The following is a 24,522-nucleotide window of genomic DNA, read 5'->3' on the forward strand; positions in this document are numbered from 1 at the left end:
TTCCTGCCATCCTCGGTGTTCAAGCTTGAGATATAGTCCATATAATCATAACCAAGTGATTGAGAAGAGCTACTTAACAGATATTATATCAATGAATTGAACTGATAACTTCGAAGGAAGCACCAGGCTTCATCTCGAAAAATGGTCTCAGAGATCTGAGCAACCTTAAAAGAAATAGAAAGTAAATATAACCACAGCTTTGTTCATCTTCACTAATCTACAGAGACCAAATGCCAGGATTCAGCAACAAGATAGGGATACAACCACATAGCCCTAGCCTACGTACAGACCGGACACATTTTACAGTTTGTCATCTAAATCCCCAGCCCACCGCACCCCTCTACGTCTTATATCAACCGATTGTCTCCGGAATCTCGGGCGCAAGTAAAAGGAGATACGAGGAATCGCTGGACGGAGACAGCAACGACACCATTATCATCTTATCGAACTTGGAGCTCGGTTAGATCATTTATCGGTACCAGTACTCGGGCTTGACGTAGTCAGCGAAGGTCTTGGGCTCCTCGTGGGGCGGGTGGTGGTGGCCATGGTCGTGGTCATCTGGACGTGAATGTGAGTTATTTGCATTTCTAGTACAAGTCCAAAGCGGATTTGGGTTAACTAACGAGCGTGAGGGTCCTCCTCAGGGCCGATATAGTTCAGCTTGATGACGTTGCCGCACTCGAGGCAGCGCTCAATGGGGCGCTCACGGGAGACCTGGGTAGCAATCAGTATGCAATCCTGCGAACAATGCGCCTAAAGAAGTGTAATATTCCGTACAGTAAGCCAGTTGACGTGGTGGGAGTCCGCAGGGTAACCGGTGCAACCAGCGTACTGTTCGTCACCGGCACCGTTAACGATGATTGGGTTGTCGAGGGTTCCTATCGGTTACGGAGTCAGGTAAAGCACTTTCCTAGTCACAATTTCAACGAATTGGATAAGCATACCCTTTCTGGAAGCATCAAGGGGCCTCATATCGAAAATGTCAATGCCCTGCATCTTTCCGATAAGTTCGAGACGCTCAAGACCGGTAGCCTGCTCGATATCGGTGGGAACGGTACCAGGCTTGGCACCAGGGGGAATCAGATCCTCCTCGGTCTTGATCTCTACACGCGAAAGAAACCCGAGTTAGCAATGGTTTCTCAACGTAGGTGGGTCACTTGTAGCTGCAGTCAAGCGAGGGAATATAATGTAAACGGTTGGTACACGACGGGACGGATATCGACACTCAATTGCGATATTCGTAGTTGAAATACTGCATAGAGCTCGCAAATTATCGGATATGTGTAATTGGCGGTCATTTGAGTGCGGATTGAACAAAGCAGGATACGAACCTTCAAAAGGAAGGATCTTGCCCTCCTGCTTGGGCTGCCACTTGTTCTGGTTGGCTGAAAGAGAATTAACGTTAGTTATTGCATCCTAACACACAGTTGATTTTCACGAAGATAGCTAAGATCAGACGCGCGCAATGATCTCGAGCTGAGATATGGCATGATCAATTTGGGGGGTTCGAGTATTTTAGGCTTCTCAGTGACGTACCGCGGATGATGGAGGAGGAGAACGGGCGAACAGCGAGGGCCCGGGCTGGGGCGCGCCTCGAGAGGGCGATAACTGTGCGTTGGAAGAACATTGTGGGTGCAATGCCAACGGACAAGGCGTGGAGAACTGGCGAAGAGGGAGTTTGGAGGTTGAGGTTGAGGTGAGTTTGAAGCCGCTTCGGCCCGTGGTCTGACCAGCGGCCACACCGCCTTAGTCATCAAAGGCCTCTGATTGGACGCGGTCCAGTATGGCGCTCCGATAGAGCCCATCCGGCAGATTACCGTATTTAGAAAAAAATGTAGGGCTTAGGGCTTGGGCCTTTATGATTATGAGGCCATGGTCGTTCACATGCCTGCAGCAGTATCTTCAAATTCAGGTGCAAGATAGATTGCCAGCTCCAAGGTAATCAGGGTGTCCACAGGTTAATATATCTATCATACAATAACCTAGCATCAATCGTCCGGTCTAAAGCCATCGCTAGTAAAATCCGTGTCCCCATTTGTACAAGCTGCCAAGCGAAGTGCGTAAAAGGGCAAGAAGTAGAAGGGAAAAGCGAAAAGCAACAAAGGAGAGGAAGAAATAGATTACGAGGAGAGGAAGGGGCGAGTGGCAAAAAAAGTGGTAAAGGAGAAGAAGAAGAAGAAGAAGAAGAAGAAGAAGAAGGCGAAAATACGTGTCCATCCGTGACTTCCATAACATTATCCATATCCCATGACAACTCCACTTAAAGCTGTGTTGCCTTTTCTCGACAGGCCGCTGGTGTGAATCCATTACCCACCTTGCCAGCAATTATACGCCAACGATCATTTTCGTATTCTTGGATAGCCCGCCGTAGACGTTGTACCTATGCGTATCGTCAGAATAACTGTCTCCGGCCAAGTGATACTGGGTAGAGGCAAGATTCCTAGAGAAAGAATAGCAGCACCTACCATTTCGTCACTCCAGGCCACATCCTTTGCCTTAAGTTTGGTACAATAGCGGACCTGCAAGGTCCCGCTAGTCCGGCCGGGAAAGAAATCGGCTATTTGCTTCCAGGTCAAATTTTTGTTTTCTTTCAGTTCGACTAGCAACGCATCCTCCTCTGGGGTAAACTTGAGTTTGGGTCCTCGCGGTCGAGGCGCTGGATCAGGCATGCCCGGCTGACCCACGACACTCGGTGGGCCAGACGCCAGAGGTGAGGTCTCAACATTTATACCCTGGCGCTCCGCTGTTCGTAGCGACGCATGGGGTGGGAGATGGTGGTGGTGGTGATGTTGCGGTAAGGCCATTGGGTCGGTTGGCCCAAACCCGTGGGTTTGCATAGGGTGATGGTGCTGCGCAGACTCTCCATGTACAGAGAAAAGCAATTCGGGAGAATGGGTTGGTTCGGAAGGAGCATCTGGTGGGAGGACTGGCAACTGTCTGATTCCATGGTCTGTGTTACCACCCTCAGGGTCAGTTTCGGAATGGGGCCGTTTCTTGCCGCGCTGGACAGAAGACGCGATGTCATAGTTGGCAGTCGCGTACTGCACCGGAAGCTGACGGGGGAGCATCTGAGCTTGGTTGAGGACAACTGCCTGTGAGATATCAGGGACTGCAGTTTGTGGTGTCGCCGTTGGGAGTACGGTCGCATTCGCATGGTGCTGCTCGAATGCTGCGCCGTGCGAGTTTCCAGAAGTGAATGATGTGTCTGTCTGTTTCGCGTGCTGAATATGCGGCTGCTGGGAATGATATACGAGCGTGCCTTCATGTTCCTCAGGCTTGCAGGTGGCATGTTGAGAATAGTCAATGGCATAGTCTCGATACGGATCCGCCAGCGTCGCGGACATACATCGGTGCTGCTAGAGCCTAGAAGCCCCGGCAGGCTACCGAGCCAACGGTCGAATAGTTTTGAAGGAACGTTATAGGCCGCTGCCAACGGTAACAGGCAGGATAAGATTTGACGACGTCAAGATGATTGTCGCGTCGTCGGAAGGCCCCAAGGCTGCTTTTCTAATCAACGTCCCGTCTGGATTTCTGATGGTAGTAATGATGAGCTGTTCCACGATCGCCATGTACCAGATTAGGATACAAGCACTCCGGACTCGCTTTGGCCCGAGTCAATATGGCACTCCCGATTCTACTTGCGCGTCAGAAGATAACGATGAGGTATCGCGAGACCTTATATGGACCGTTGACAGAACGTGGACCAAGGTCCTCAAATTCAGAGGGGGAAAAATGGAAGGATGGATTTCCACTGATGTGACAAACATGCAATCCAGCAATCGCATGAGGGTGGGAGGTGGGCAGAGATTCGGAGGAAGGAACGGACGAAGTGAGAGAAAATGAAGAGCGCAAGTAGTAAATATCGGGGATGGTTTGTACTCACCGGGGTCTGACGGACCTTAGACGTTCCAAAAATACTAACACGGTCTGCACAGTGTTCCTCACTACTACTAATCAAAGCGCAGGATACAGCCAAATAAGTAGAGGCCGGACCAACCCCAGACCTGAGCGGAGAGGGTAGGGTTAGCGTTTAATCCGAGAGAATCCGCGGATGAACTTGTCAAGCGGCTTGTTAGTCGCAACAGCGTTGTTGTATACCGGTTGCTGAGGGGGGATGGGAATCGAGTAGTAAGATGCGAAAGGGGTTGGGATAGATGGAAGAAAAGGGAGACGGAAGCAGGGTCGAGACAGGGTCAGGATACGCCGTTGTGCATGGAGATAAATTCCCTATGCAGCACGTTGAATTCTGGGCTGCGGTTGACAGCAGCCAGAGACTGGGAAGGAAGGATTCTGGAAAGAGGCAAAGTAGAGGTACAGTACATCGCCAGAACCAGAGAGATGCAGGTGGATAAAGAGAGAAAGGTCGCCTATTTGGCGGATTGGCGCTCTGGTCAAGCTTAGCTTGTAAAGGCCTCAAGAGTCAGAGCACAACGGTCTTACTCTTGAGACTCTGCTCTGAGGCGATTTGGTGGATTCCTCAGCATCATTTCACACCCCTCCGGGCCGTTCTGGTCCCATGCCAAGGCATGGCAGTCGCAGCAGGAAACGAAAATAGCGATCGAAAACGAGAAAAATAAATCGGAAAGGGTAAGCAAGAAAGAACTCTGGAGGCAGGAAGAGCGCGGCCTGAAACGCTCAGCACGACAGATTGCGCCGGCTTTTTGAACGCGATTCGTGATCATCAGGAAGCGGGGAAGACCCAAGCCCAGCTCATTCGCAGGTCTAGCAGAATCGAGAGTTAGCTTATTGGATGCGAACATTGAAGTGCAGGCTGGTGGGTTTCGGAGTAAGAAATCAAACCTGCGGCTGGGCGTGCTTTAACTAGCTAAGGAATCCCACCCCTGTCAGGACAAGGGCCTGTCGTACGTCGTCGCAACATCTCCACCGGCCAGCGACGCTAGGAGTGGCTGATCGGAAGCACCTGTCGGCGAGACACCCACGAGGAGGTGGTGATGGCACGGATGGAATAGCGGCGGCAGATGCGAGCCTTGGAATGCTTCTGGTTGGAGGGGGGTATGTTATCCAGCTTTGCTCTCTAGACTTGACTCTCCTAATCTCGAACAATATGCTCAAGAAGAAAGTCGCGCATATCTGGACAGCATCTGCGCCGCAACTGATTGAGATGGGGGCTGTACTGTAGGGATGGAGGAGCACCTGTTGTATGTGGCGTCCGTCTTCAACTATATCGCGCATAGTCTCCGTAGCGTGACTCTAACAGCAGCAACGCAGTAACCCCCGTCTCTCCTTCTTACTCCGGAGTAAGTTGCCCGAAAATCATCGGTCCCCTGACAATTCATGACAGGCAGCCTCATCTACTTGAGGATTTCTCTCGACGATCACAGCCTTTTGCGCGACTTACGACTTGCGACTTGAGCCTCTGTCCATCTTTCCTACTTCCCCCGTGTTCCAGATTTCTGGAATGAGCAAAGGTGCCTGTACTTCGTACCATGATACACAACTCTTCCTCGAATCCTCGATGAGCGCGACAATGACAACGGTCGGACGGAGCAAACGAGCCTAGCGTCCGAGCGTGGCAGGAGCGAGACAAGGCTGTGGGTGGCGGAAGCGGACAGTGATGGCATGGGATCGAGCACATCAGCCTATCCTTTTTTTATGCCTAGTTCAACCCAGCGCGGGAGGACGGAGCACAGTAGCCCAAAGTGTATCACCATGCTGATTGCGATTTCCAGCGAGGAGCGAGGTGCCCGGACGATCCCTAAATGAAGACTGCCGTTGCCGCCACGGGAATAAATGCTAAGGCTTTTTACCTCCCTCAGATACGGTCCGTAAGCGCGAAACGAACAAGCACATGTCCGTAGATAGCCGTCATCGTCGCATCGAAACACTTGAAGAGCATGACTGAGTTTCGAACGAGGCTCAGAACATGCCAACCCCGGTATCGTGCAGCTGCAGTGCTGTCATCGCGCACCCATCGCGGCCGCCTGTCTTCCCATTCACATTATTATTGTCTACAGCTTTCGAGCTGCCTTGCTTTCTGTCGATCGATATTTAAGTTTGCTTTCCGAGCTTGAGTCGAGGCCGTGAAGCAATGGTGAAACAGATCGATGATCCCACCCCCACGCTCCTCGATAGGCGAAATGAAGCTGGGCCCAATTGTCAAGGATCGGAACTAGTAGCGGCAAAGTTGTATTTCCGCGTAAGGTAAAACTCCCAAGCGACTGAAACAAGAAATATAATCAATAATGGCTTGCCGGACTGGCCTCGACGATGAGAAGGAAACGAGGAGTATTGATGGAGGAATTTGTCGAAAGAATTGGCAGAATGGCACGAAGGGACCTTCAAGTCCCACAGTGCCTAGTGGGCTCGGACTACCACATCCAGACGACGATTACTATATTCGTAGAGATCACAAACCTGGCCGAGAACAGATTTATTAAACTAAATACATACAATGCTGGCTAGTTCATCCCCAGAGTGTCTTTTCCTTTCATCCATAATATTGATCCAGATCATCATAAATGAAACAAGCAAGAACAAGTTTACCACAAATGTATTAATGCAGAGAGACGAAGGGTGAAAAATACAAACAATAAAACGCCTTCAGTCGCTTAAGCAAAGTTATCAGATCGATCAACCCAAATATCCTCCAGCTCTGCGAAGTTCTGGAAGTGCAGCGGGCGATGCTGGTCGTCGTAAAACCGAAGCGGGGTGTCGATCTTGACATATACCGGGCGTTTCTCGACGCTTCCGTACGAGCTTCCCATGAAGCTGTAGTTCCAGACGTTGTCCTCGGGCACGAGGAAATATCCGCGAATTTTGTCACTCAGCAACAACTGGCACTTCTCGCCCATGCTGGTCGAGAATCCCTGCGGCTGATCGGAAGTCGTATCCCGGTTTTCGGCTCCCCACTTGTAACCCTGGGGTGTAAGACCCCATGCTGCAAGGGAGACCGAACCCGGTGTAAACGATACGGTCATCGTCACTGTCTTCTTGTCCCAGGATGAATGGGCATTCATCAGGCGAGAATGCTGAGTCACGTCCTGTGCAGTCATGTACGGCGGCTCATTGCCGGAGATGGTGTGGATCACTCCGAGGGGCTCCAGGCTGTTGAGGTAATCGTGCTGCGGCAGCTGCTGAGGAAGTTGGACCTCGCGAGTGTTACCGACCTGCGGGACCATGACGATGGTGCGAATTTCCTTCACCTGGTCGTTGTCTGGAGGCGAGCTACCGTAGAGATATCCTGCTACCTGCACGCGAAGATCGGCAATCATGATGAAACGCTTGAGAATGTTCTTCGGCATGATGTACGTATAACCCTCATCGCGGATATCGTCTGACGAGACATATATATTGTTCGCCCTAGTGCGGAGGTTGGATGTGGCAATCGCACGCGTACGCCACTCAGTCTTGGACGCAAACGACTGCTGCTCGTACTGAGATGTGGTAGTGACAATGATGTCTTCGCCGCGAACGTTCTGCGTCTTTGTTGTCACAGCTGTGAGTTGCTTCGCCTCCTCCTGCTGCTTCTCAATCTCCGCTGCTTGCTGTCGCTGCAAGGAAGGCGCGCTAATTTCCATACCGAGAATGATATCTCGAACTTCACTGCTTGTCAAACTCTGAACGTTGACATTGTTCTTCTTGCCATAGTCGTTCAGAATCAAGTCGCGCAATTGCACTTCAACCTTCATCCAGTCTTCATCAGAAAGCGAGGGCCAGATGTGGTGCTCCAAGGTGATAACGCTCTTATCAGGCCGCAGGATGATCTTCGCCTTGTCGATGTTAACGTGAAGGGCACGCAAGATCAAGACCAATCTGGAGAACGCGGTGTATGGTGAAATAGTCTTAAGCCACTCATCGTAAAGGTTAAACAGAACCATCTGAGGCTCTGTCGCGCGCAAAATCATGTCTGCAAGCTTCTCGACCTTCATAGCTGCCTGGAAAGGCAGCTGGAGTTCAGAAGCACGGATGGAGATATTAGGGAAATCGAGAAGGTGAACTTCAAGCGGGTCAAGAAGACCTTTTCGGGTAACAATAAGCTGCTTGGGCTGTTCTTCGACTGGCAAGGACCGAATAAGAGCCGCGACTTCTTCTGCGGTCTTCCACTTGGCAAGCTGACCAAGACGCTTCTGTCCCGCCCAAACACTGGTGTGGATAATCTTCAGGAACAGCTGTCCAGTCCGGGGATTAAAAATGAATATAGCACCGTTGATGGGTTTGGTCGTAAGGTTACCTTCGAAGGTCTTGTGAATAGTGACACGGTAGACATTGGTATCGTCGATGAACAGCTGTATCTGGGGACTGAAGAGTTCCGAATAGTTCTGAGAGTTCAGGAACTCTTGATTGCTTTCAGAGGCGTACAGCTGTAGTCCTTTTCGAATACGTTCTCTCAACACATACAGGGCAGGGTTGGCCTTCATAACCTTGGCCATCGCTTGCTGGATTAGCGTTTTCAGGCCAGGGAAATACTGCCCGTATGCCGAGTACAGGTTGTAAGCAAGGTCGATTGCAATCATCAGACCCGTTGCAGACGGATAGATACTCATGCTGTCTGTTGTGTAGTCCAGGTATTTAGCGCGAACGTATCTTTCAATGTCGTGAGAGTCGTAGTCACCGTAGCGGAGTTGCACATCAAGCCAGAATTTGTTTGTCGTGGTAGGCTCGTACACATCCTTAGTGTCGAAGAGGATGGAAGGCCGGGTTACGTTCCACTTGTTCGTGGCGAACAACAAGATATCTGCACACGAACTGTTCATCTTGTATGACTTACGCGGGTGAATGGTCTCCTTCTGGACTGCTTCGATGCCAAGCTGCTCAAGTTCCTGGTCAAAGACTTGACACAAATCCATGACTACGGACTCGTGGATCTTTTGCCACAAGTGAGCACGGAAGATTTGGATCAGGGAGATTTTGAGAGTGGGAATCTTTCCGTGCAAGAAGATACCTGTTAGATCCAGTTGCACCTGGAAACCAACGTAAACATTGGCACGGTTAATGGTTGGCGACCACCATAGCGTAAACCGACGGTTAGGAATTTGGTTCAAACCGGACCGCTGGGCGTTCGTGAGTTTCTTGAATTTCATAGACCTAGAGAAATAGTTAGTTTTGGCCGCGGTCAACCGTGAACAATGGGAGTTAGGGTTAGGGTTCGTGGGTTAGGCGGCGGAAGGGGGTGTATCGAGGGGGGTCTATAACCAAAAATCCGACCACGAGAAGTGCAAGAGGAAGAAAACAAGAAAGGAGGGCGGTCAAGTGAGACTTACTCTTCGAAGCCACTGTTATGCAGTACAACATAGTCATGTCGTAGATAGAGTTGATCTTTGTCAACGCGGAAACCAGCCCATTCAGTTGCTTCAGATTCGAGAGAGATGTCTTTGATGGCGAAACTATGCGACTGGGGAATAAGACGCGGCATGGCCTTTTTTCTTGCCAGAACACATGGGATTTCAGCCAAGTCTCCGGATATCTGGGCGACCAGCATTGGTGACATCCTCTTTTTTGTTGGGTCCGGCATCGTGCGCTTCTTTGTCCAAACGCCGAAACCCAAAGATCTTGCTAGCGTAACAACGTCCCAGAACAGCTCCTTATGACAGAGCTCACTCTGCGCGAAACCGAACATGTTTTCTGGGTAAATATACCACCCGTCACTATCAAGAAGTCCTGCTAACACAGAAAGGCGAACGGAACGCGAGTTTTGCATATAGAGTTGTGGAATACGTTTCTTGTCGTTGATAGGTCCTATTTCAGGACTGAGTATACCCAACTTGCTAAGTTCCTGCTGGAGTGCATTCAGACGAGAACCCCCAGCATAGCGCTCGACGACAGAATTTAAGAGTTGCTCTTGTTCGTCATCACTTAGATCGCCATATCCTCGATGACCAGTTCTTAGACGATGGATTTGGCGACGGTGACTGGACTGATATTGTTTTTTACTTCCAATCGATTCATCATCCGAGCCTACCACGCAAACATCCTCACGTTCGTCAGAGCTGTCAACATCATCTTCAATATCTGTTTCAAGCAACTCAAGATGACATTCAAGCAACTCCAGGTCATCTTGAGTTGCTTGAGAATATTGCTGTCGGAAGTCGTCTTCTTCCTTGGAACCCTGCTGCTGGGTCGCTTTTGCAATTCTTCCCTGATTCTTAATACCGGAGTTTTGCATATCTGGAATGGCAGTGGACACGATCGTCACATCATTGAATTCGGACAGTCCGGATGCAGTTCGAACAGATCTCAAGGCAGATGCAGATCTGGACATAAGGGGCTCGGTCATCACAGAACCGGGCAGAGATTGGCGCTTGCGACGTCTCGCAGGAGTCTCGGCGCTAGAAAGAAGGCCGTGTTTTTCAGTCGTCGGCGACTCGAGAAGGGGTGTTGAGCTAGCTGTCTCACGCTGCGTGGTGTACCCTGCAGCGGCATGCTCCGCGGCGAGCCGCTGCTGGCGAATGGTCCGTCGAGTTTGACGAACCGTAGGACGCACTGTTTGGGTTTTATTCGCAGGCGCAATCGGTCCGTTTGTTGGTCTGTTTTTGTGGCAGACGGTGCTGTATGCCAATTGTCCATGGTAGACAAGATGCATGTCCAATTCAGCAGCATGATTGACGAGGAACTCACAGACAGCTTCTTCATGATTCGAATAAATTGCCGATTGATTGCGGCTTTCATCACCCAGCCACAAGCCGAGGAAATACGGATTCACTGGCACATCTTGCTCAGGTAGTTCGAAACCAGGACATCTGATGGCTCGATACCAACTTCGTTCCTGCGGGTCTAGTGCAGCAAATTCAGCGGCAGTCATTTCTACAGTGTCGTAGCGCTCTGCTGCTGATACTTCAGATATATCCAGTTGTTCGCCAGCGCCACCTTGCTGCTCTTTTGACCGACCGAAGTACACACTGGTGTTCATCGTTTTCGCTCGATGAAGGACCAGGATATGGTTCGCGGTAACGACGAGATCTTCCTTGTCCCCGTCGATTTTTATACGGTAGAGACGATCTTTGCCGCTGACAATGTTGAAAGCTCGGCGAGGTCCACCGTCAGGACCGAGAAGGAGATCTCCCTCCTTGACATCCTCGACATTGACTTTGGTGCCATCATATCGCAACAACTGGGTGCCGTTGGCAAGACAAGCTTTCTCCCAGAATAGACCCTCCCAGGACGGGAAGGCTGTTGCTTTGAACAAAGTATGCTCAAGGATAGTCTCTACACCACCCAGTGCCTGGATAACATCTGTACGGTAAGCGTTCAAATTCCACAATTTACCATCGTGTCTCTGACTAGTCCACCAGAAAGGATTGCTTTTCATGAGCTGGTACTGCTTGAATTCAGCGCGCAAACGGAAACCCTTGTCAAAGCTGAGGGTGCTGCGGTCCTTCTGGAATAGAGTGTTGATACGGGGCAAACCGCGATCCCAGCTGTCTTCGAGATCTTCCAAGGTAAGACGGCGATTCTGTTGCTGAGCCTCCATCCGCTTCTGCGAGTATTCCATCCACACGCGCTGAGAGTCGATGAATTCGGCCTCCCAGGGTATGATGTATCGGAAGATGTTGGGAATTAGAGTTTCCTCGTCATGTGACATACCCGCGCGGAAATGGGTGATTCCGGTATCGGTTTGCTTGGACCATCGCTTGTCGCTGGCGGGAATGAGGATGTGTGAGCCTGAAATCATACCGAGGCCTCCTAGTTCCTTCGGGGTATAGAAGACGGCCGGAGGGAAACGGGACGGCATCTTGGAGTTCAGACCGATCTTGACGCGAGTCTGGATCTTGGTCTCACATTTGACAATGGTGTCGAGGAGGTTGACGGTGGAAACAGCAGCTTCACGGTAGTACGTAAAGAGGGCGATCAGAGCAGTATTCCACTTGTTTGCGATCTTGGTAAAGGTGGTTGAGCCGGACGACATCAGAATCTGCCGAATTCGGTTGTTGAACTTCTGAATATCCTCTTCCGTGACTTGTAGGAAGGCGTGTGCTGTACGCTCTTTCGTGGAGTTGTCCACCAAAGACCAAACGCTATCTTTCACCGAAAACTCTTCATTAAGATTGCGACACTTGGGAAGGATCCGAACCTCAAAGCCGGACATGGAGAACAGAAGATTGGGATTATCCTTGCTGTAAACGCTGGCAAAGGTGTCGTCCCATTCAATGGTGGTAATGGATCGGGGGAGACGATTCTTCAAATCCCAGAAGACAGCGCGGCCCAGGTTGACATCATGGCGCATCAAGCGCATCCGACAGTCTCGCGGCCAGCACTTCTTGTTCTTGTAACCGATGACATTCTCAAAGTTCGGGTCAGGATTCTCGGTCAGGAAGCGTTGAATCAAGTCGCGCGATTCGTCTGCATTGAAACGGAAGAAAACCCAGATCTTGTCAATGTAACGAGTATACAACCGGATCGGGTGTCTCGTCTCAGTCGCTCGGTCTCTGAACTGGAGGAAGTCGTTCGGGCTCTGGGGGGGACCGGCCATTTCGCTTGCTCTTTGCAAACCAAGGAGGAGCAAATCGATCATCAATCCGTAGAACTGGAACACGAAGCCTGAGAACTGGAGACCACGGATCAAGCCATAGCTGTTGGTATGGTTCATATCCTTGTAGCTCAGCTGCACATTGTTCTTCGAGGTAATATAATCCGCCAGATTATGGTCCATAATCAGACGAAGGAGCCGATTCAGCAGCGTAAGATCGATCTTCTCGTAGACCTTGGACAGTTCTGTCTCGATCATCACGTTTGTCTCACCATCGGCAGTTTCCCAGACATTGGACAGATTGTTGATTCCTTGGGCCCACTTGTAAGTCAGCAGAGGAGGGACTTCAGAATCAGACGGCTTGATCCAGGCGGGGAACAAATGACGCTGCTCAGCTTGATACCAGAGATACTGATCAAGGTATGCATCAGTGATCTTCTCAATGGGCTCAACATCGTACACAGGGTTGATGTTGCTGTAGTTGTCGTTCATATCAATTCCGACTTCCTTAAACGCTCGTTGAGTAAGTAGGAATCGTTTGATCCGTGCCAGTGTTGTCCCTGGAGAATCGTATGCTTGCTCGATAAGGGCCAGTTCTTCACGCTGACTTTGGTTCAACCTGCCCTTGACAGAGTAGGATTCACGCAGACGTTCCAATGCGAGAATCAGAATCTTAGTATCGTGCTTGTAAGAGACACTTGGAAACGGAATAGGTGAGAACTTTCGAGACTCCAGCCAGTGGACCATTGTGGTATAGATTGCCACAGCTTCCTCAGACGACACATACGGACCGTCCTTGAGGTAGTTATGCTGGCGCTCCTGCTCGGCCTTGAGCCACAGACGAGTAAGACGGCCCAGGTTTTTCTTAGCGACGGTCTTATCGACTGTAGCACCACGACGAATTCTCTCACGGTTGTAGTGCGCCACCGAGATCCACCAATCGGCCTTGCTCTTGACATACCGCAGAATAATGTTTTCGATAGGCGCAGGGAGACCAGGAACCTTCCAAGGGATATTGCTCTTCCAGCACCTCCATGCTTCTGACAGGTGCTGAAGCACCGTGTTCACCTTGTTCTGCTTGATACCCTCGGGCATCATGTCCATCAGATCAGCCATGACAGACGCGCGGAGTTCCAGATCGAAGTGAGACTCTACACGCTGCTTGGTAACTGTCTTGGCAACTCCCTTGCTGTGACGACCCTCGAACTGGCGAGAAAGCAAGTTTCCGAGCCACCTTTCAAGCAAAGGAATAATACCACGCATGAAGAATAACCAGACACGCCAAGCTGGAGCCCAGAAACCGCAACCGGGGCCCTTACCAACCGGGCCAGAGTTGAAGCGGTAGTAGATCAAATGCTTCAAGTCCTTGCACGATCGAATCTGGTGCATCAGCTTGTACTTGTAGCGGTACATACCCGTCAGCTGCCCGACGTGATTGAAGGCGTAGAGAATACCATCAGCAAGCTGGAAGGCGTCTATATTTCCCAAGCGGTACTGGACTTGTGCATCAACGATGAGCTTGGTGAGACGAAGAATCTCTCGCATCAGATGGAAAGCGTTTCCGAATCGCGACTTCTTGCGCTCTTTAGTGGTCAAGGTCTTGACCGGCTTCAAGTTGAAGTTATAATCCAAGTGCAGGTACGTCAGGTTCTTGCGGTGAATTAAAAGGTTCAGCATGTTGAAGCCTTGGCGGCAGACCTGCAACCCGGCCTCAACCCAGTCAATCGTTGTCTGCTGAAAGAATTTCGTCGACTTCAGGGTTTTTAGCAGGTCCTGCTTGTTTTGGGCCTTAGGCTTCTTCCGGTGCAGCTCGTTGAGGACGTACGTCTTGAGAAGTTTCTGGTAAGACACGCGAACTTTGACCGGTTGACCTTGAGGACAGTGTTCCAGATACCAGTGCTTCACTAGAGGAACGTCCTGCGCGCGGACCGTTTTGCCGGAGCGCTTGTTGAATGGATGAGGAGCCCACCACAAAGCAATAGCAGAGGCAGTCTCGGGCGTGTAGAGGTCTTCATCAGCGAAGAATGGCTCCACCTCAGCGGGAAGCTCGAAGTCATCTTCGTAGCCCCCAGGTCCAAAAATCTCGTCCTCGTGACTGACTGTAATGTTTTTGGGCGCGACGGAGCGGGAAGAGATCGGGTTGATGACAGGGTCGAAGTAAAAAGCGGGAAGGTTAGGGTGGTTGTCGGTCCGGACGTATACAACTTGAGGGTGAGAGTACCAAGAAACCTTGACGCTTCTCGGAAGTGTATTGTAGAGGAAGGGGAACGCAACTCGATACTCGGTTCGAATTGGCGCGCGGAAAATGATGCGGTCTATCGCATTGAACTCGCTGAAGTCCTCGTCGTTAGGATCAATGTCCTTGTACAGAGGCTCAAAGCGAGGTCCACCGGGAATAGCAACGTTCAGAGCTTTGGCTGTCAAGAAGCTGTTCAGATCGAACATATGAAAGTAGTTCTGGTCAACAACATCACTCAAAAGCTGGTGACTTAACCGGTAAAGCGTGGCCATCTGCGGAAGATCCAAGTTCCATTTTCTATAACTCGGCCCGTTCACATGCGGTGTATCAAGCAGTGGTCGATGGTCATAAAACCATTCGTATACCGGACTATCTTCAGACTCATCAAGTTCCATCTGTATCGGCTCTAGCGGCTCAACATCCTCGATATTTTCCGACCACGAAAGCGGCGGTTCTTCGTCGTCAAATGGAGGAAATCGCATACGTTTGAAATGTCTTCTGTCACTCTTCTCTCGTCGCATACACACCCACATCGTCGCCCACTGAGCATGGAAGACAGGCTCGATGACTCTGGGTGTTTCATTTACAAGAGTAAGACAGCCATTAACATGGTACAAAACCTTCACCTCTCTCGTTGACTCCCAAGGCATAGGCATGTTCTCTAACAGTTTCAGCACAGCATGGGGCATAAATTTGAGAGCGCCGAGATAGCTGCGCTTCTCGTTTGTGAACTTCTTCTGTGACACATCGCCGATATCTTTCACGATCTTACGGAGATGCTCCGGGGGCATATCAGCCTTTTGCGTCTCGACAAACCCGCCCTTCCGCTTCTCTCCGAACCGGTTCCGTTGCGTCCGTAGCCATTCTGTCTTTTTCTGAGCGTATTTCGCGACGTTCGGGTCGGCTGGCGGCTGGTAGCCCGGCGGAGGCGGCGCCAAAGGCATCGAGGGCGGCGCTGACGCACCCCATCCTGGTGGAGGAGGAGGAGGCAGCGATGCCATCGCTGTCGTCGATGAGATAGAATACTCTTCTCCGGGGTTGACGTGCAGTCGCGTCAAGACTCAAGTCGAGAGAAAAGATCCTGCTGACCGCGAATTCATCAGTCAGGATGGTCGGGTCAATGAAAAGTAAAGTGTATCGCGTCGGAAAAGTAGATTCAATGTCCTAAGAATGAAAGAAGACCCAGCTCCTAGACGATTCCCCTTCCCGCGACAACGATGGAAGATGATTCTTTCTTCACGTCAGGCTCCTTTCTCGTGATGCAGCTCGAAAAGAGGTGGCGGCTCCGACTTAAGCGCGCTAGTCCGGATGCGGGTTAGCGCAGGCTCGCCAAATGAGCGCTAGCGCGGCCTCTGAGGGCTCCGAGAAACCCACACAAATCCAGACGACTGCCAGAATTCTACGAGGATCACGACGACAACCGACGACGACGCCAATCTCTTGACCATCCCTTCAGAGGTTCAAGCACAGTCAACATGGCCAACAACAGACTGCAATACGTGAGTTCTTTCTATGTGTCCTTGCCCATTACGATAAAAAATGAATTGAATATTGATCGAATTTTTCTTCGCAGCGCCGCCGGAACCCGTACGTTTAGAATCCCACCAAATGCCTTCCCCAGTCGTATCCGTCTATACAGCACAATTTTGCGATGTTTGGCGTAGATTGGGGATGAATTTGCTACGATGTTGTGTCAGGTTTTATCTGGACAGATATTGATGGGATTTCGCACAGGTACAACACACGGTCCAACCGCGTCCGCATCGTCAAGACCCCCGGCGGCGAGCTGCGATACCAGCACCTCAAGAAGCAGGGTACCGCTCCCAAGTGCGGTGACTGTGGCATCAAGCTCCCCGGTGTGAGTACCGAGTCCCCGGATCTGGCTGAATTTCATATTTTAAGAGAAGAAAAAAAAAAAAGAAAAAAGAAAAAGAGAGAAAGAAAGGGGATCGATGAATGGATTCAAAATATCGAAACGGCCACATGCAATAAGAGACCACAAGACTGACCAACTTTCCTTCTCAGATCCCCGCCCTCCGCCCCCGCGAGTACGCCCAGATTTCGCGCCCCAAGAAGAACGTCAGCCGTGCCTACGGTGGTTCCCGCTGCGCCGGCTGTGTCAAGGACCGCATTGTCCGTGCTTTCCTGATTGAGGAGCAGAAGATCGTCAAGAAGGTGCTCAAGGAGTCTCAGGAGAAGGCTGCTAAGCGCTAAGGGGTGCACATCCAAAGTCGGTGTTTTGTGTTTAGTGGAAACCAAATCAATCATGGAAAAATAAAATCTGGCGGTTATGGTTCAGTCCGTTTGTGAACATTTGCGCGGCGATGTCGTAGTTCGATGAGTATATTTATGACCGACAGTCTATCCTTCCCCTTGGTTTTGTTTCAGGGACCAGAACAGGCGTCGTGTTGGGTTCGGACTCTCACGGCGATCTACTTTTCCATCCTCGTGGAGTTGCGATCCCAGACATCACATCAGTCGGGCCAGGGTAATGTCCAGGCCGAATTCAGGGCAATGTCCAGGGTCCAACCCCTGCATTTACCCCCTCTGCCATGATCAGTGTAAGTTGACGCCAAGCACCAGCCAGCAATTCAAATTATCTGTAGTTCGTGGCAAGCAGACGGGAGTCGATCAGACTTGATTGCAACCCGCGCCAACCCCATGGACCACATGAATGATCTGCCGTCTTACAACAGCCATCTTGAACCCTGTCCTTATCCCGGCCCTGGCCTCAGCTCAGCCCCATGGCATAGCACAGCAGTTGGTTACAGACGAACCCCAGCCAAGGCAAAGGTTCCTGTAATGAAATGCAGAAAGGGACGATAGTGCAGGCGCCCGGATAGCGGGCGCCCGCAGGCCAAATCGCGAACTGCTGTTCCTATGTACTCTATCCTACGCAATCCACGTACGTAAAATACACTTTTTGGACCACCGGGAATGTAGTGGACTTCGCTCGCGTAAATGGTACGTGCCACGATTGAAACATCTCGCCTATCTCACAAGAACCCTCCCAGTATGTTGGCTGCTTTTAAGACTGCGATCAAAGGACAAAGGCCTGTCCGGAGAACTTGCGCAACACCCCCAAAAAAAAAATGTGTAGCCGAACTACATTCCACACTCCTTACCGAGGTACCTAGTTCTTCTTCATTCCCTCGCGAGGCTGAAATTAAATAACGGCCCTCTTCGCCAGCAACTATATATTTGGGTGTAAGGCAGTGGGTAGCCCACGAACCAAAGTACAGGCATTACGAGACCTGAAAGTTCCTAGCCCGATAAACCATATACCTAGATAATACTAGACTAATGGGCAGCCGAAGTGCTTTCGCGCCCTCGAGGACAAAGCGTACCTTGTCCACGGCAATGGCGTCGACGAACAGTGGGCTCTAGACCGGAAACTGGATACTTCAGATGCGCCAAAAGTACGCCTTTACTAAAGTTCTGGTCCATAGATTCTAGCTGACGCGCCGCAGCTGGAGCCGAGCTAGTCTCAAGCCTCGTACTTTGCGTGAATTGAGTTTTCTTGCGACAGGAGAGGTAGAGTGCCTAACACGATTCCGCGGGATGGAGATAACTCGGAGGCGTGCCGGAGCTGAACTGCGCTGATCCGAGCTGGAGATCTAGACTAAAATGCGGCTTCTCGATCTCGAGTTCCCAGTATCAATAACTCTGTATGAGGCGCTTTTGGCTGGCGGACAATTCTGCAGGAAAGAGGATAATAGTTCGGTGTAGGCATGCACACCATATTTGGGACTGCTCGGGCTCGCGGAATGAAGAGACGAAAGAAAGTACCGTCTGATTAGCTCCACTGATATGTCTCTACAGAATGTAAAGCCAGAGAGCCGGTAGGTAGGTACTCTGTAGGTCGCCGGCGAACCCATCCGTAGTACGTGGATCGTCTGCTAGTCGCCATACCAGGCAGTGGAGAAATAGAACACCAGATAAGACTTTTAACTGGGATGGTCCTGGTGTATGTATTGTCTGGCTGCGTAGCCGCAACTCTAAATGCTCTTGTTCCCTCAACTCTCACTTGCAGTTGCAGCTCAAGCAAGAGCCCCGCTTGGGATATGATGTCGAGCTTCGCGTCTCAAGGTCACGGTCGCTTAGGCGCGTACCCGAGGGTTATCTGTAGTCGCAGAAAATGGCAGCAGCTGGTGGGGTTGATCAGGACTGAAAGGGCTCGCCATCAATGCATTACAGATTTGTTCTGTTTCAATTCCGGGTGCTTGTGCTGCTGGTCAGCGGGATTTTCCTATCTCTCGACCCTCTCCAGTCCAATGACTTTAGTGAGATCTCTCTCTGTGTAAATTGCAGCTGGGTGGACGGAGTTCTAATCCGAGACAGTCGGGAGTCACTACGTCGAGCCACCGAGCCCGAGACGCACGTCACACTCGACGAGACTCACGGTGCCTCACTGGAGCTGCTGAGACATCGGGTCCAGCCTCGCACGAGATCTGTGGGTAGCCTGCGCAGCGGTGTGTCCTCGTCTTCATCCTCGTCCTCATCCTCGTGTCAGCTTGTTTCGGTATCGGCCGTAACCGGACAATGCAATGCAGGAGTCTTGGTTTCCCATGAAGCCATCATGACGGAATAGGGATTATCTCTTGACGCAAGCCAGAACGAACCTCGTACTGGGTCAGCCAAGGCAACAATCTCAAGCCATCCCAGTAAACTATCGAAAGTAAGCGCAACAGGGATCAGCGAGAAAGGAGGTCTCGACGGGGTTGTCATCACGACCACCGGGTCAAAGTGACAGATAATGTCATGCACGCTGGGCCTGACACTGGCGGCAATGGCGCAGTAATTCCCGAAGGCATTCAGGCAACTTCACTTTTTACTAGACCGCAGTCGGTTGGATGGAAGTACCTTGTGACAGGAAGTGATTGGTGGGTTAAGATTGATGGGGTCGACGCTTCAGCGATGGATAGTTGTTGTGATGAATGAATGACTGACCACCAGATACCGTAGATACCGTATCGCGTATACCGCGTACACCGTAGGCGGCTATATAAAAAAATACCGCCTACGGCGAGACAGAGCACCACCAGTGTTGACCTCTTCCCAAGGCAATAAACAGTCAATGAACCCGGATGCAACGGCACGGCCCGCAAAGACAGTCGGTACCTGATACCTTACAAGTACAGAGTACGAAGTGGACGACGCTCGTGTGCCAGGCTGGATCGTACTTCTGCCCAGCCTACGGCGCCTCCTCAGCCTACGGCGCCTCAGGCTATAGTCGATGCAATGTCACGCACTAGTCGATCGAGTCGGCGAGTCATCCATTAAAACTCAAGGTTCTGTGCATATGCTTACTCTATACTTTCTCCATACTTACTCTCTACGAGTCATAGCCGCATGGGGTGAAGGGGGAAGTCCCGCCCATTCTCGGGGAAGACAGACGGCCAGTCGTACGCCCAAAGAGAAGAGATTTCGCGCATAGTGATTGGAGCAAGCCAAAGGGCAGATGCCCAGGAGTGACTCCTCTTTCTCCTCAGTCCGTTCTATGACACTGCGGCTAATTTGCAGGCTTGCTGCAGCCACCCCACTACTGGCATTTGACACGCTACATACAGACGAATAGTCCCCTTGGCCTGCCTTAGGGCCCTACGGCCCGCCGCCCGTCCGAGGGGACTTTCTTCAGTCTCATCTGTCCCTTGTCGACGAGCGGGTGATCTGATCTATAGAGGTGGCTCTGGCGTCTCTGGAGTACATTTGGAGTACATTGAGAGTACATTGGGAGCGATCTTCAGCGGTTCTTGCCCCAGATCACTCTCACTTGGATCTATTGCATACAGTGCACGGGTCCTGCCCACAAGATACTCCTTCCATTCCATTCCATCAGGTAAGAAGATAAGAAGTATACAAAAAGTACGACGCTTTGACACTCCAACCCGCCAGGCCAACCCTGCCAGCGGCCAGAGACCAGCCCCCAACTGTTCCCTCCTTCCTTTTCCAGCCAGTCAGCACTCCCGCAGAGGGATTTCCTTCTTCCGATTCTGATTCAACCCTGCAAGCTCCCAGCCCTCTTTACAACCATATCACGAGGCTTTGAAAACTCTGAGCTGACCTGACCTCATCCGACCTTGGCCCGACCCTGACCCGACCCTGACCGGCGTTGCCTTGAAGCCGCCCTCACACCATCAGCCACCATCCAATCTCGGGATATCGCCATCGAATGAGAATATCTATCGCCCTACTCCAAGCCAAGAGAGCTCTGCTACTGGACGCCCTGACTGATCCTGGAGAGGAGGGTGCTGTGTTGTGCTGCGCTGGAACAACGGCATAGGACGGGCTGGACGAACGAACCGAACCCCTGCTCTTAATACTCCCGCGTCCAGCTGTCAGCGCAGGCGTAAGCTTCCTTATGGATCGAGGAGCTAGAGCAGAGCAGCCTAATATAGGTACTCCGTTCCTCTTCATCGGCAGCATACCATCTCATGTACCTTATTCTTATATACATATTACATGTTTAGTTATATTTGGTTATATTTAGTGGTATTTAGTTATATATAGTTGACAGACTACTACCCAACTCATCTCCCGTCCACCCTGCATGACATATCGTGACCGGTAGGAGACTCATCCAACCCGGATCTGCGATTTCGTCGTCTCGATCAACCCTGGACCTCAGCTACTTTGCCGAGGCATTCTCCCCGGTAGAGACCTCGCCTCAGTGGTGCCGCGACATTCTCTAGGAGCCAGCGAGCTGTCAACTGTCGACTGCTCGCAATCCTTCCTCCTCTCGTTCTCGTTTCTTTTGGCTACTCCTGATCATCATAATTCCGGATTTATTTGCCGGCCAGGCGTCTAGGTACAGTGTACATACGTACATACATTCATGGACCAGGTGGCGAGCTGTAACTTGTAGTTCGCGGGCCTCAGGCCCCCTCGCATGCCATGGCAGCATGGGCATGGATAACCTCATTGCTATTCTGTAGCGCTACAAGTATTATCCATGCAAAATAATGTCCGTCTGTATCACGGCCCTACATAACGGCGACCATTACTAGGGCGTGAACCTCAAAAGAAAATAATGATCACCAGACCTAATTGAAATACGAGCCAAAATGGATGGAAGAAAGTGCTTACGAACGAGTCCGTGATTCTTTGCGGCACCGGAGATATCTGCTTTATCCGGACTATGGAGTAATGCGACTGCATTGCATGGAAAGGGAGCCGATCCCCATGGGTGGATAGAGAGGATGGAAAGGAAGGCAAATCCAGAGCGCCAACACTCTGCAGTACGCCGGGGTTGGCACGAGAGGGTTTTGTCGGGGGGGGAGGGATGGTTTCTTTTTTTGCCTAGAACGAGTACTTGAGCTAGGACTAGGACGAAGGCTAGGGAAATTGCGCATGGATGTGATGACTTGGTCGATCAGGGCCGTTGAGACCATGAAGATACAAGGATAGACATAGAGAATGGAATCGTAGATCATGCTCCTGGTAACGCCGTACACTGAGACTATATCCGCGGTAGGTGGGCAGACTACTGCACTGGTTATCGAACAGTATTAGACTCTAACGTACATGCCTCACATTAACTCGTCAATTCATCATGACCCATCTTCTCTCGTCTCATGTAGTCGCTGCTCTCTGTCAGGCGCTGTCAGCATCTAGCCTACCCAAGTAGCCCCCTAGCTAGCCACCCGTCCAGCTCAGGCAGTGCAGGCCGGGCAGGGGTTAGTTGGAGCGTGCGTGCGTAATGCATGCTCACGGACACTTATAACCCAATATGAAGATCTGTAGTCGAGATCTCTGAGCCCGCAAAGGACGAATGGATGCCGTCCATCCCCATAAACCCGGCGTCAAAGACGAGGCAATCTGGACCCGGCCCCGCCATGTCACAGAAAATGGGAGTAGCGGACGTGCAGGGCGGGGCGTCAGCACAGCCAACGACATTACCTAAATTGAAACCCTCGATGGCGGGAGAACGTGTCGCTGTCATTGGGAGTGTCGTGGATGATGTTGTTCCCATCACCCCCGGTGCATATGCGGCCGTTGTTGTCGTGGGCGGCGGACGAGGAAGATACTGGCTGTAAATAAAGCTTTTGGGGAGATGCCTCTGCGAGGGCGTCACGCGCGTGTTGTGGCTCTGGTGCTGCTGTAGATTTTGGCGGCAGACTCGATCTCGTCGATATTCCTCCTGGCTCATACTATTCATGCTGAGACCATTGCTTCGAAACCTAGCCGTGATTTTCGTGGCTTTCCCTCCTTTGGCCCCAGAACGCTGGCGCTGGGGAGCCGGCGGATCCGACGTAACTGGCTTTTTGTAATTCGCCTGTTTTCTATACCGGGTTGTAGATTGGATGCCGTTGCTTACGGCCTCATCCGTCAGGCGCCAATAGTTTACTGCCTTCTTCCCTGGCGTAGACTCTTCCCGAACAGCTTCAAAGCCCTTGTCAACCAGGTCAGCAGACACTTCAGAATAAACGAATGCGGACTTACTGCATTCATCGACAGATTGTGTCGGATGCTGTTCTGCCAACCCTTCGAGCTCCGGTCCTTCCCCTTGGCTGTGTTCTTCTCAAACCATAAATAGATACCCTGAAGAGGTAATTTCTTCCCGGGCGCGGCTGAGAGAGCTTCGTAGATGAGTTGCGAATATGGAGGATCTGCATTGGTGTCCTCATTCTCGTCCGCATTTGCCGTCGGTGCACCCTCACGGTTCATTTCGAGCTTGCCAGGTGGGCTCACAATGCTCAATGGGAGCGAGTGGTATGGCATGCTTGTCGACGTAGGAGATATTGTGGCTGCGGCCGGATCTGTAGAGGATGATGACGAGTGCGAATGCGGGGGAAGTGGATTTGAAGCCTTGTACATGGAGAACGAGGCTGCTTCTGATGACTTTGCGTGCGCCCAATCCGGCAGGTGCTTGCCAGCAGGGAGCCGCCGCATCTCGGGCTTGAATTGCCTGGACGAGGAGTAGCTAGACGCCATCAGAGGCGCGGGCCACTCAAGAAGACGGCCGCCCACGGAAGGCACTATACGAGGCAGGCCGTCTGGTGAGGGCTCGGCCGGCGATTGGGACTGAAAGGACGAGCAGTTCATGGCGGGCTCGACAGCCCATGGTTGTTGATAAGGTAACATTGCTTCGGGACTGCTGGAGCTGGATTCCGACCACTGGTCAACAAGAGAAGGGGGGGTCTCGGGCGTCGTGCGGTTGGAGCTGGAGTATGAAGGTTGGTATAGAGAATGGTGCATCTTCTAAGTATGGACGAGTATAGAAGGCCAATTGAGAAGTGGCAAGGGAAGTAGGAAGACATATAAGACCATAAGGCTCCGATCAGGCAAAAAGAGAACGGGGCTGCAAGTGTGTTGAAGTGAAAGAGAAGTACTGCAAGCCGTCTAGTACCTGCTTCTCGCTCCTGCTTCTCGCTTCCTGCTTCTCGCCTACTGTCATGTCCACTACGTGTGACCACTCAATACCACACAGTTCTACAAGGCCACTGCCAACACAGACACGCTCCAATTCTTTCTTCTTCTGCTGCAAACTGCCTGCAGATTTTTGAAGCTTCAGACAAACATCCTCTGCTGGAAAAGAGGGTCTACTTTTCTTTTTCCCACAATCCGCTAAAAATAAGACAGGTTCCCCCAAGCCCTTCCGCCCGGGGTTGTCGTCGCAGACGGCCATTTCGGCGTCGTGGAACGCGATCATGCTCACAGACGGCCAATGATCTCTTCGACTACCGCTAGAGGCTGGATCTCGTGCTACGCAATGGGTCTACATGAGCAGTCTACAATGCCTGACGGACTGGGATTGAGCGTGTAGCTGGGACAGGGGGGAAAGCGGGCGGCCACCTGCAGCACATCCTGTGGGTCGGCCATTGTACTGGCCAGACTCTCTGTCTTGACAGCCCTTGCA

General features: G+C 51.4%; 8 protein-coding genes across 8 annotated transcripts; 2 read left to right on the forward strand and 6 right to left on the reverse strand.

Annotated features, from left to right (window-relative positions):
* Positions 1–68: 68 nt before the first annotated feature.
* Positions 69–1,680, reverse strand: cox5b (cytochrome c oxidase subunit IV). The gene is made up of 6 exons (XM_073735901.1): positions 1,537–1,680; positions 1,332–1,385; positions 945–1,103; positions 778–878; positions 624–714; positions 69–558 (listed from the first exon to the last, which is right to left on the reverse strand). Exons 1-6 carry the CDS (start codon positions 1,625–1,627, stop codon positions 470–472), a joined length of 585 nt encoding a protein of 194 aa, XP_073598758.1. The 5' UTR covers positions 1,628–1,680; the 3' UTR covers positions 69–469.
* A 198-nt stretch (positions 1,681–1,878) lies between these two features.
* On the reverse strand, positions 1,879–3,778 carry BDW70DRAFT_122831 (SANT/Myb-like DNA-binding domain-containing protein). The gene is made up of 2 exons (XM_073734808.1): positions 2,466–3,778; positions 1,879–2,380 (listed from the first exon to the last, which is right to left on the reverse strand). The coding sequence occupies exons 1-2, from the start codon at positions 3,342–3,344 to the stop codon at positions 2,261–2,263; spliced, it is 999 nt and encodes a 332-aa protein (XP_073598759.1). The 5' UTR covers positions 3,345–3,778; the 3' UTR covers positions 1,879–2,260.
* On the reverse strand, positions 3,461–5,034 carry BDW70DRAFT_122807 (uncharacterized protein). Its single transcript, XM_073734806.1, has 3 exons — positions 4,441–5,034; positions 3,899–4,004; positions 3,461–3,634 (listed from the first exon to the last, which is right to left on the reverse strand). Exons 1-3 carry the CDS (start codon positions 4,758–4,760, stop codon positions 3,578–3,580), a joined length of 483 nt encoding a protein of 160 aa, XP_073598760.1. The 5' UTR covers positions 4,761–5,034; the 3' UTR covers positions 3,461–3,577.
* On the reverse strand, positions 4,612–5,291 carry BDW70DRAFT_122821 (uncharacterized protein). The gene has a single exon (XM_073734807.1). The coding sequence runs from the start codon at positions 5,191–5,193 to the stop codon at positions 4,822–4,824; it is 372 nt and encodes a 123-aa protein (XP_073598761.1). The 5' UTR covers positions 5,194–5,291; the 3' UTR covers positions 4,612–4,821.
* Positions 5,292–6,483: 1,192 nt separating this feature from the next.
* prp8 (U4/U6-U5 snRNP complex subunit PRP8) lies at positions 6,484–15,840 on the reverse strand. The gene is made up of 2 exons (XM_073734805.1): positions 9,222–15,840; positions 6,484–9,045 (listed from the first exon to the last, which is right to left on the reverse strand). Exons 1-2 carry the CDS (start codon positions 15,662–15,664, stop codon positions 6,570–6,572), a joined length of 8,919 nt encoding a protein of 2,972 aa, XP_073598762.1. The 5' UTR covers positions 15,665–15,840; the 3' UTR covers positions 6,484–6,569.
* Positions 15,841–16,064: 224 nt separating this feature from the next.
* Positions 16,065–17,405, forward strand: BDW70DRAFT_130961 (60S ribosomal eL34 domain-containing protein). Its single transcript, XM_073735902.1, has 4 exons — positions 16,065–16,162; positions 16,237–16,250; positions 16,398–16,521; positions 16,689–17,405. The coding sequence occupies exons 1-4, from the start codon at positions 16,139–16,141 to the stop codon at positions 16,875–16,877; spliced, it is 351 nt and encodes a 116-aa protein (XP_073598763.1). The 5' UTR covers positions 16,065–16,138; the 3' UTR covers positions 16,878–17,405.
* A 1,290-nt stretch (positions 17,406–18,695) lies between these two features.
* BDW70DRAFT_122929 (uncharacterized protein) lies at positions 18,696–19,339 on the forward strand. The gene has a single exon (XM_073734809.1). It carries the CDS (start codon positions 18,850–18,852, stop codon positions 19,252–19,254), a length of 405 nt encoding a protein of 134 aa, XP_073598764.1. The 5' UTR covers positions 18,696–18,849; the 3' UTR covers positions 19,255–19,339.
* Positions 19,340–22,141: 2,802 nt separating this feature from the next.
* Positions 22,142–23,885, reverse strand: BDW70DRAFT_171969 (uncharacterized protein). Its single transcript, XM_073743366.1, has 2 exons — positions 23,106–23,885; positions 22,142–23,055 (listed from the first exon to the last, which is right to left on the reverse strand). Exons 1-2 carry the CDS (start codon positions 23,859–23,861, stop codon positions 22,381–22,383), a joined length of 1,431 nt encoding a protein of 476 aa, XP_073598765.1. The 5' UTR covers positions 23,862–23,885; the 3' UTR covers positions 22,142–22,380.
* Positions 23,886–24,522: the final 637 nt, after the last annotated feature.

The sequence above is a fragment of the Aspergillus foveolatus genome, assembly GCF_047715535.1.
Source record: "Aspergillus foveolatus strain CBS 279.81 unplaced genomic scaffold BDW70scaffold_9, whole genome shotgun sequence".
In the NCBI taxonomy this organism is placed as follows: Eukaryota; Fungi; Ascomycota; class Eurotiomycetes; order Eurotiales; family Aspergillaceae; genus Aspergillus; species Aspergillus foveolatus.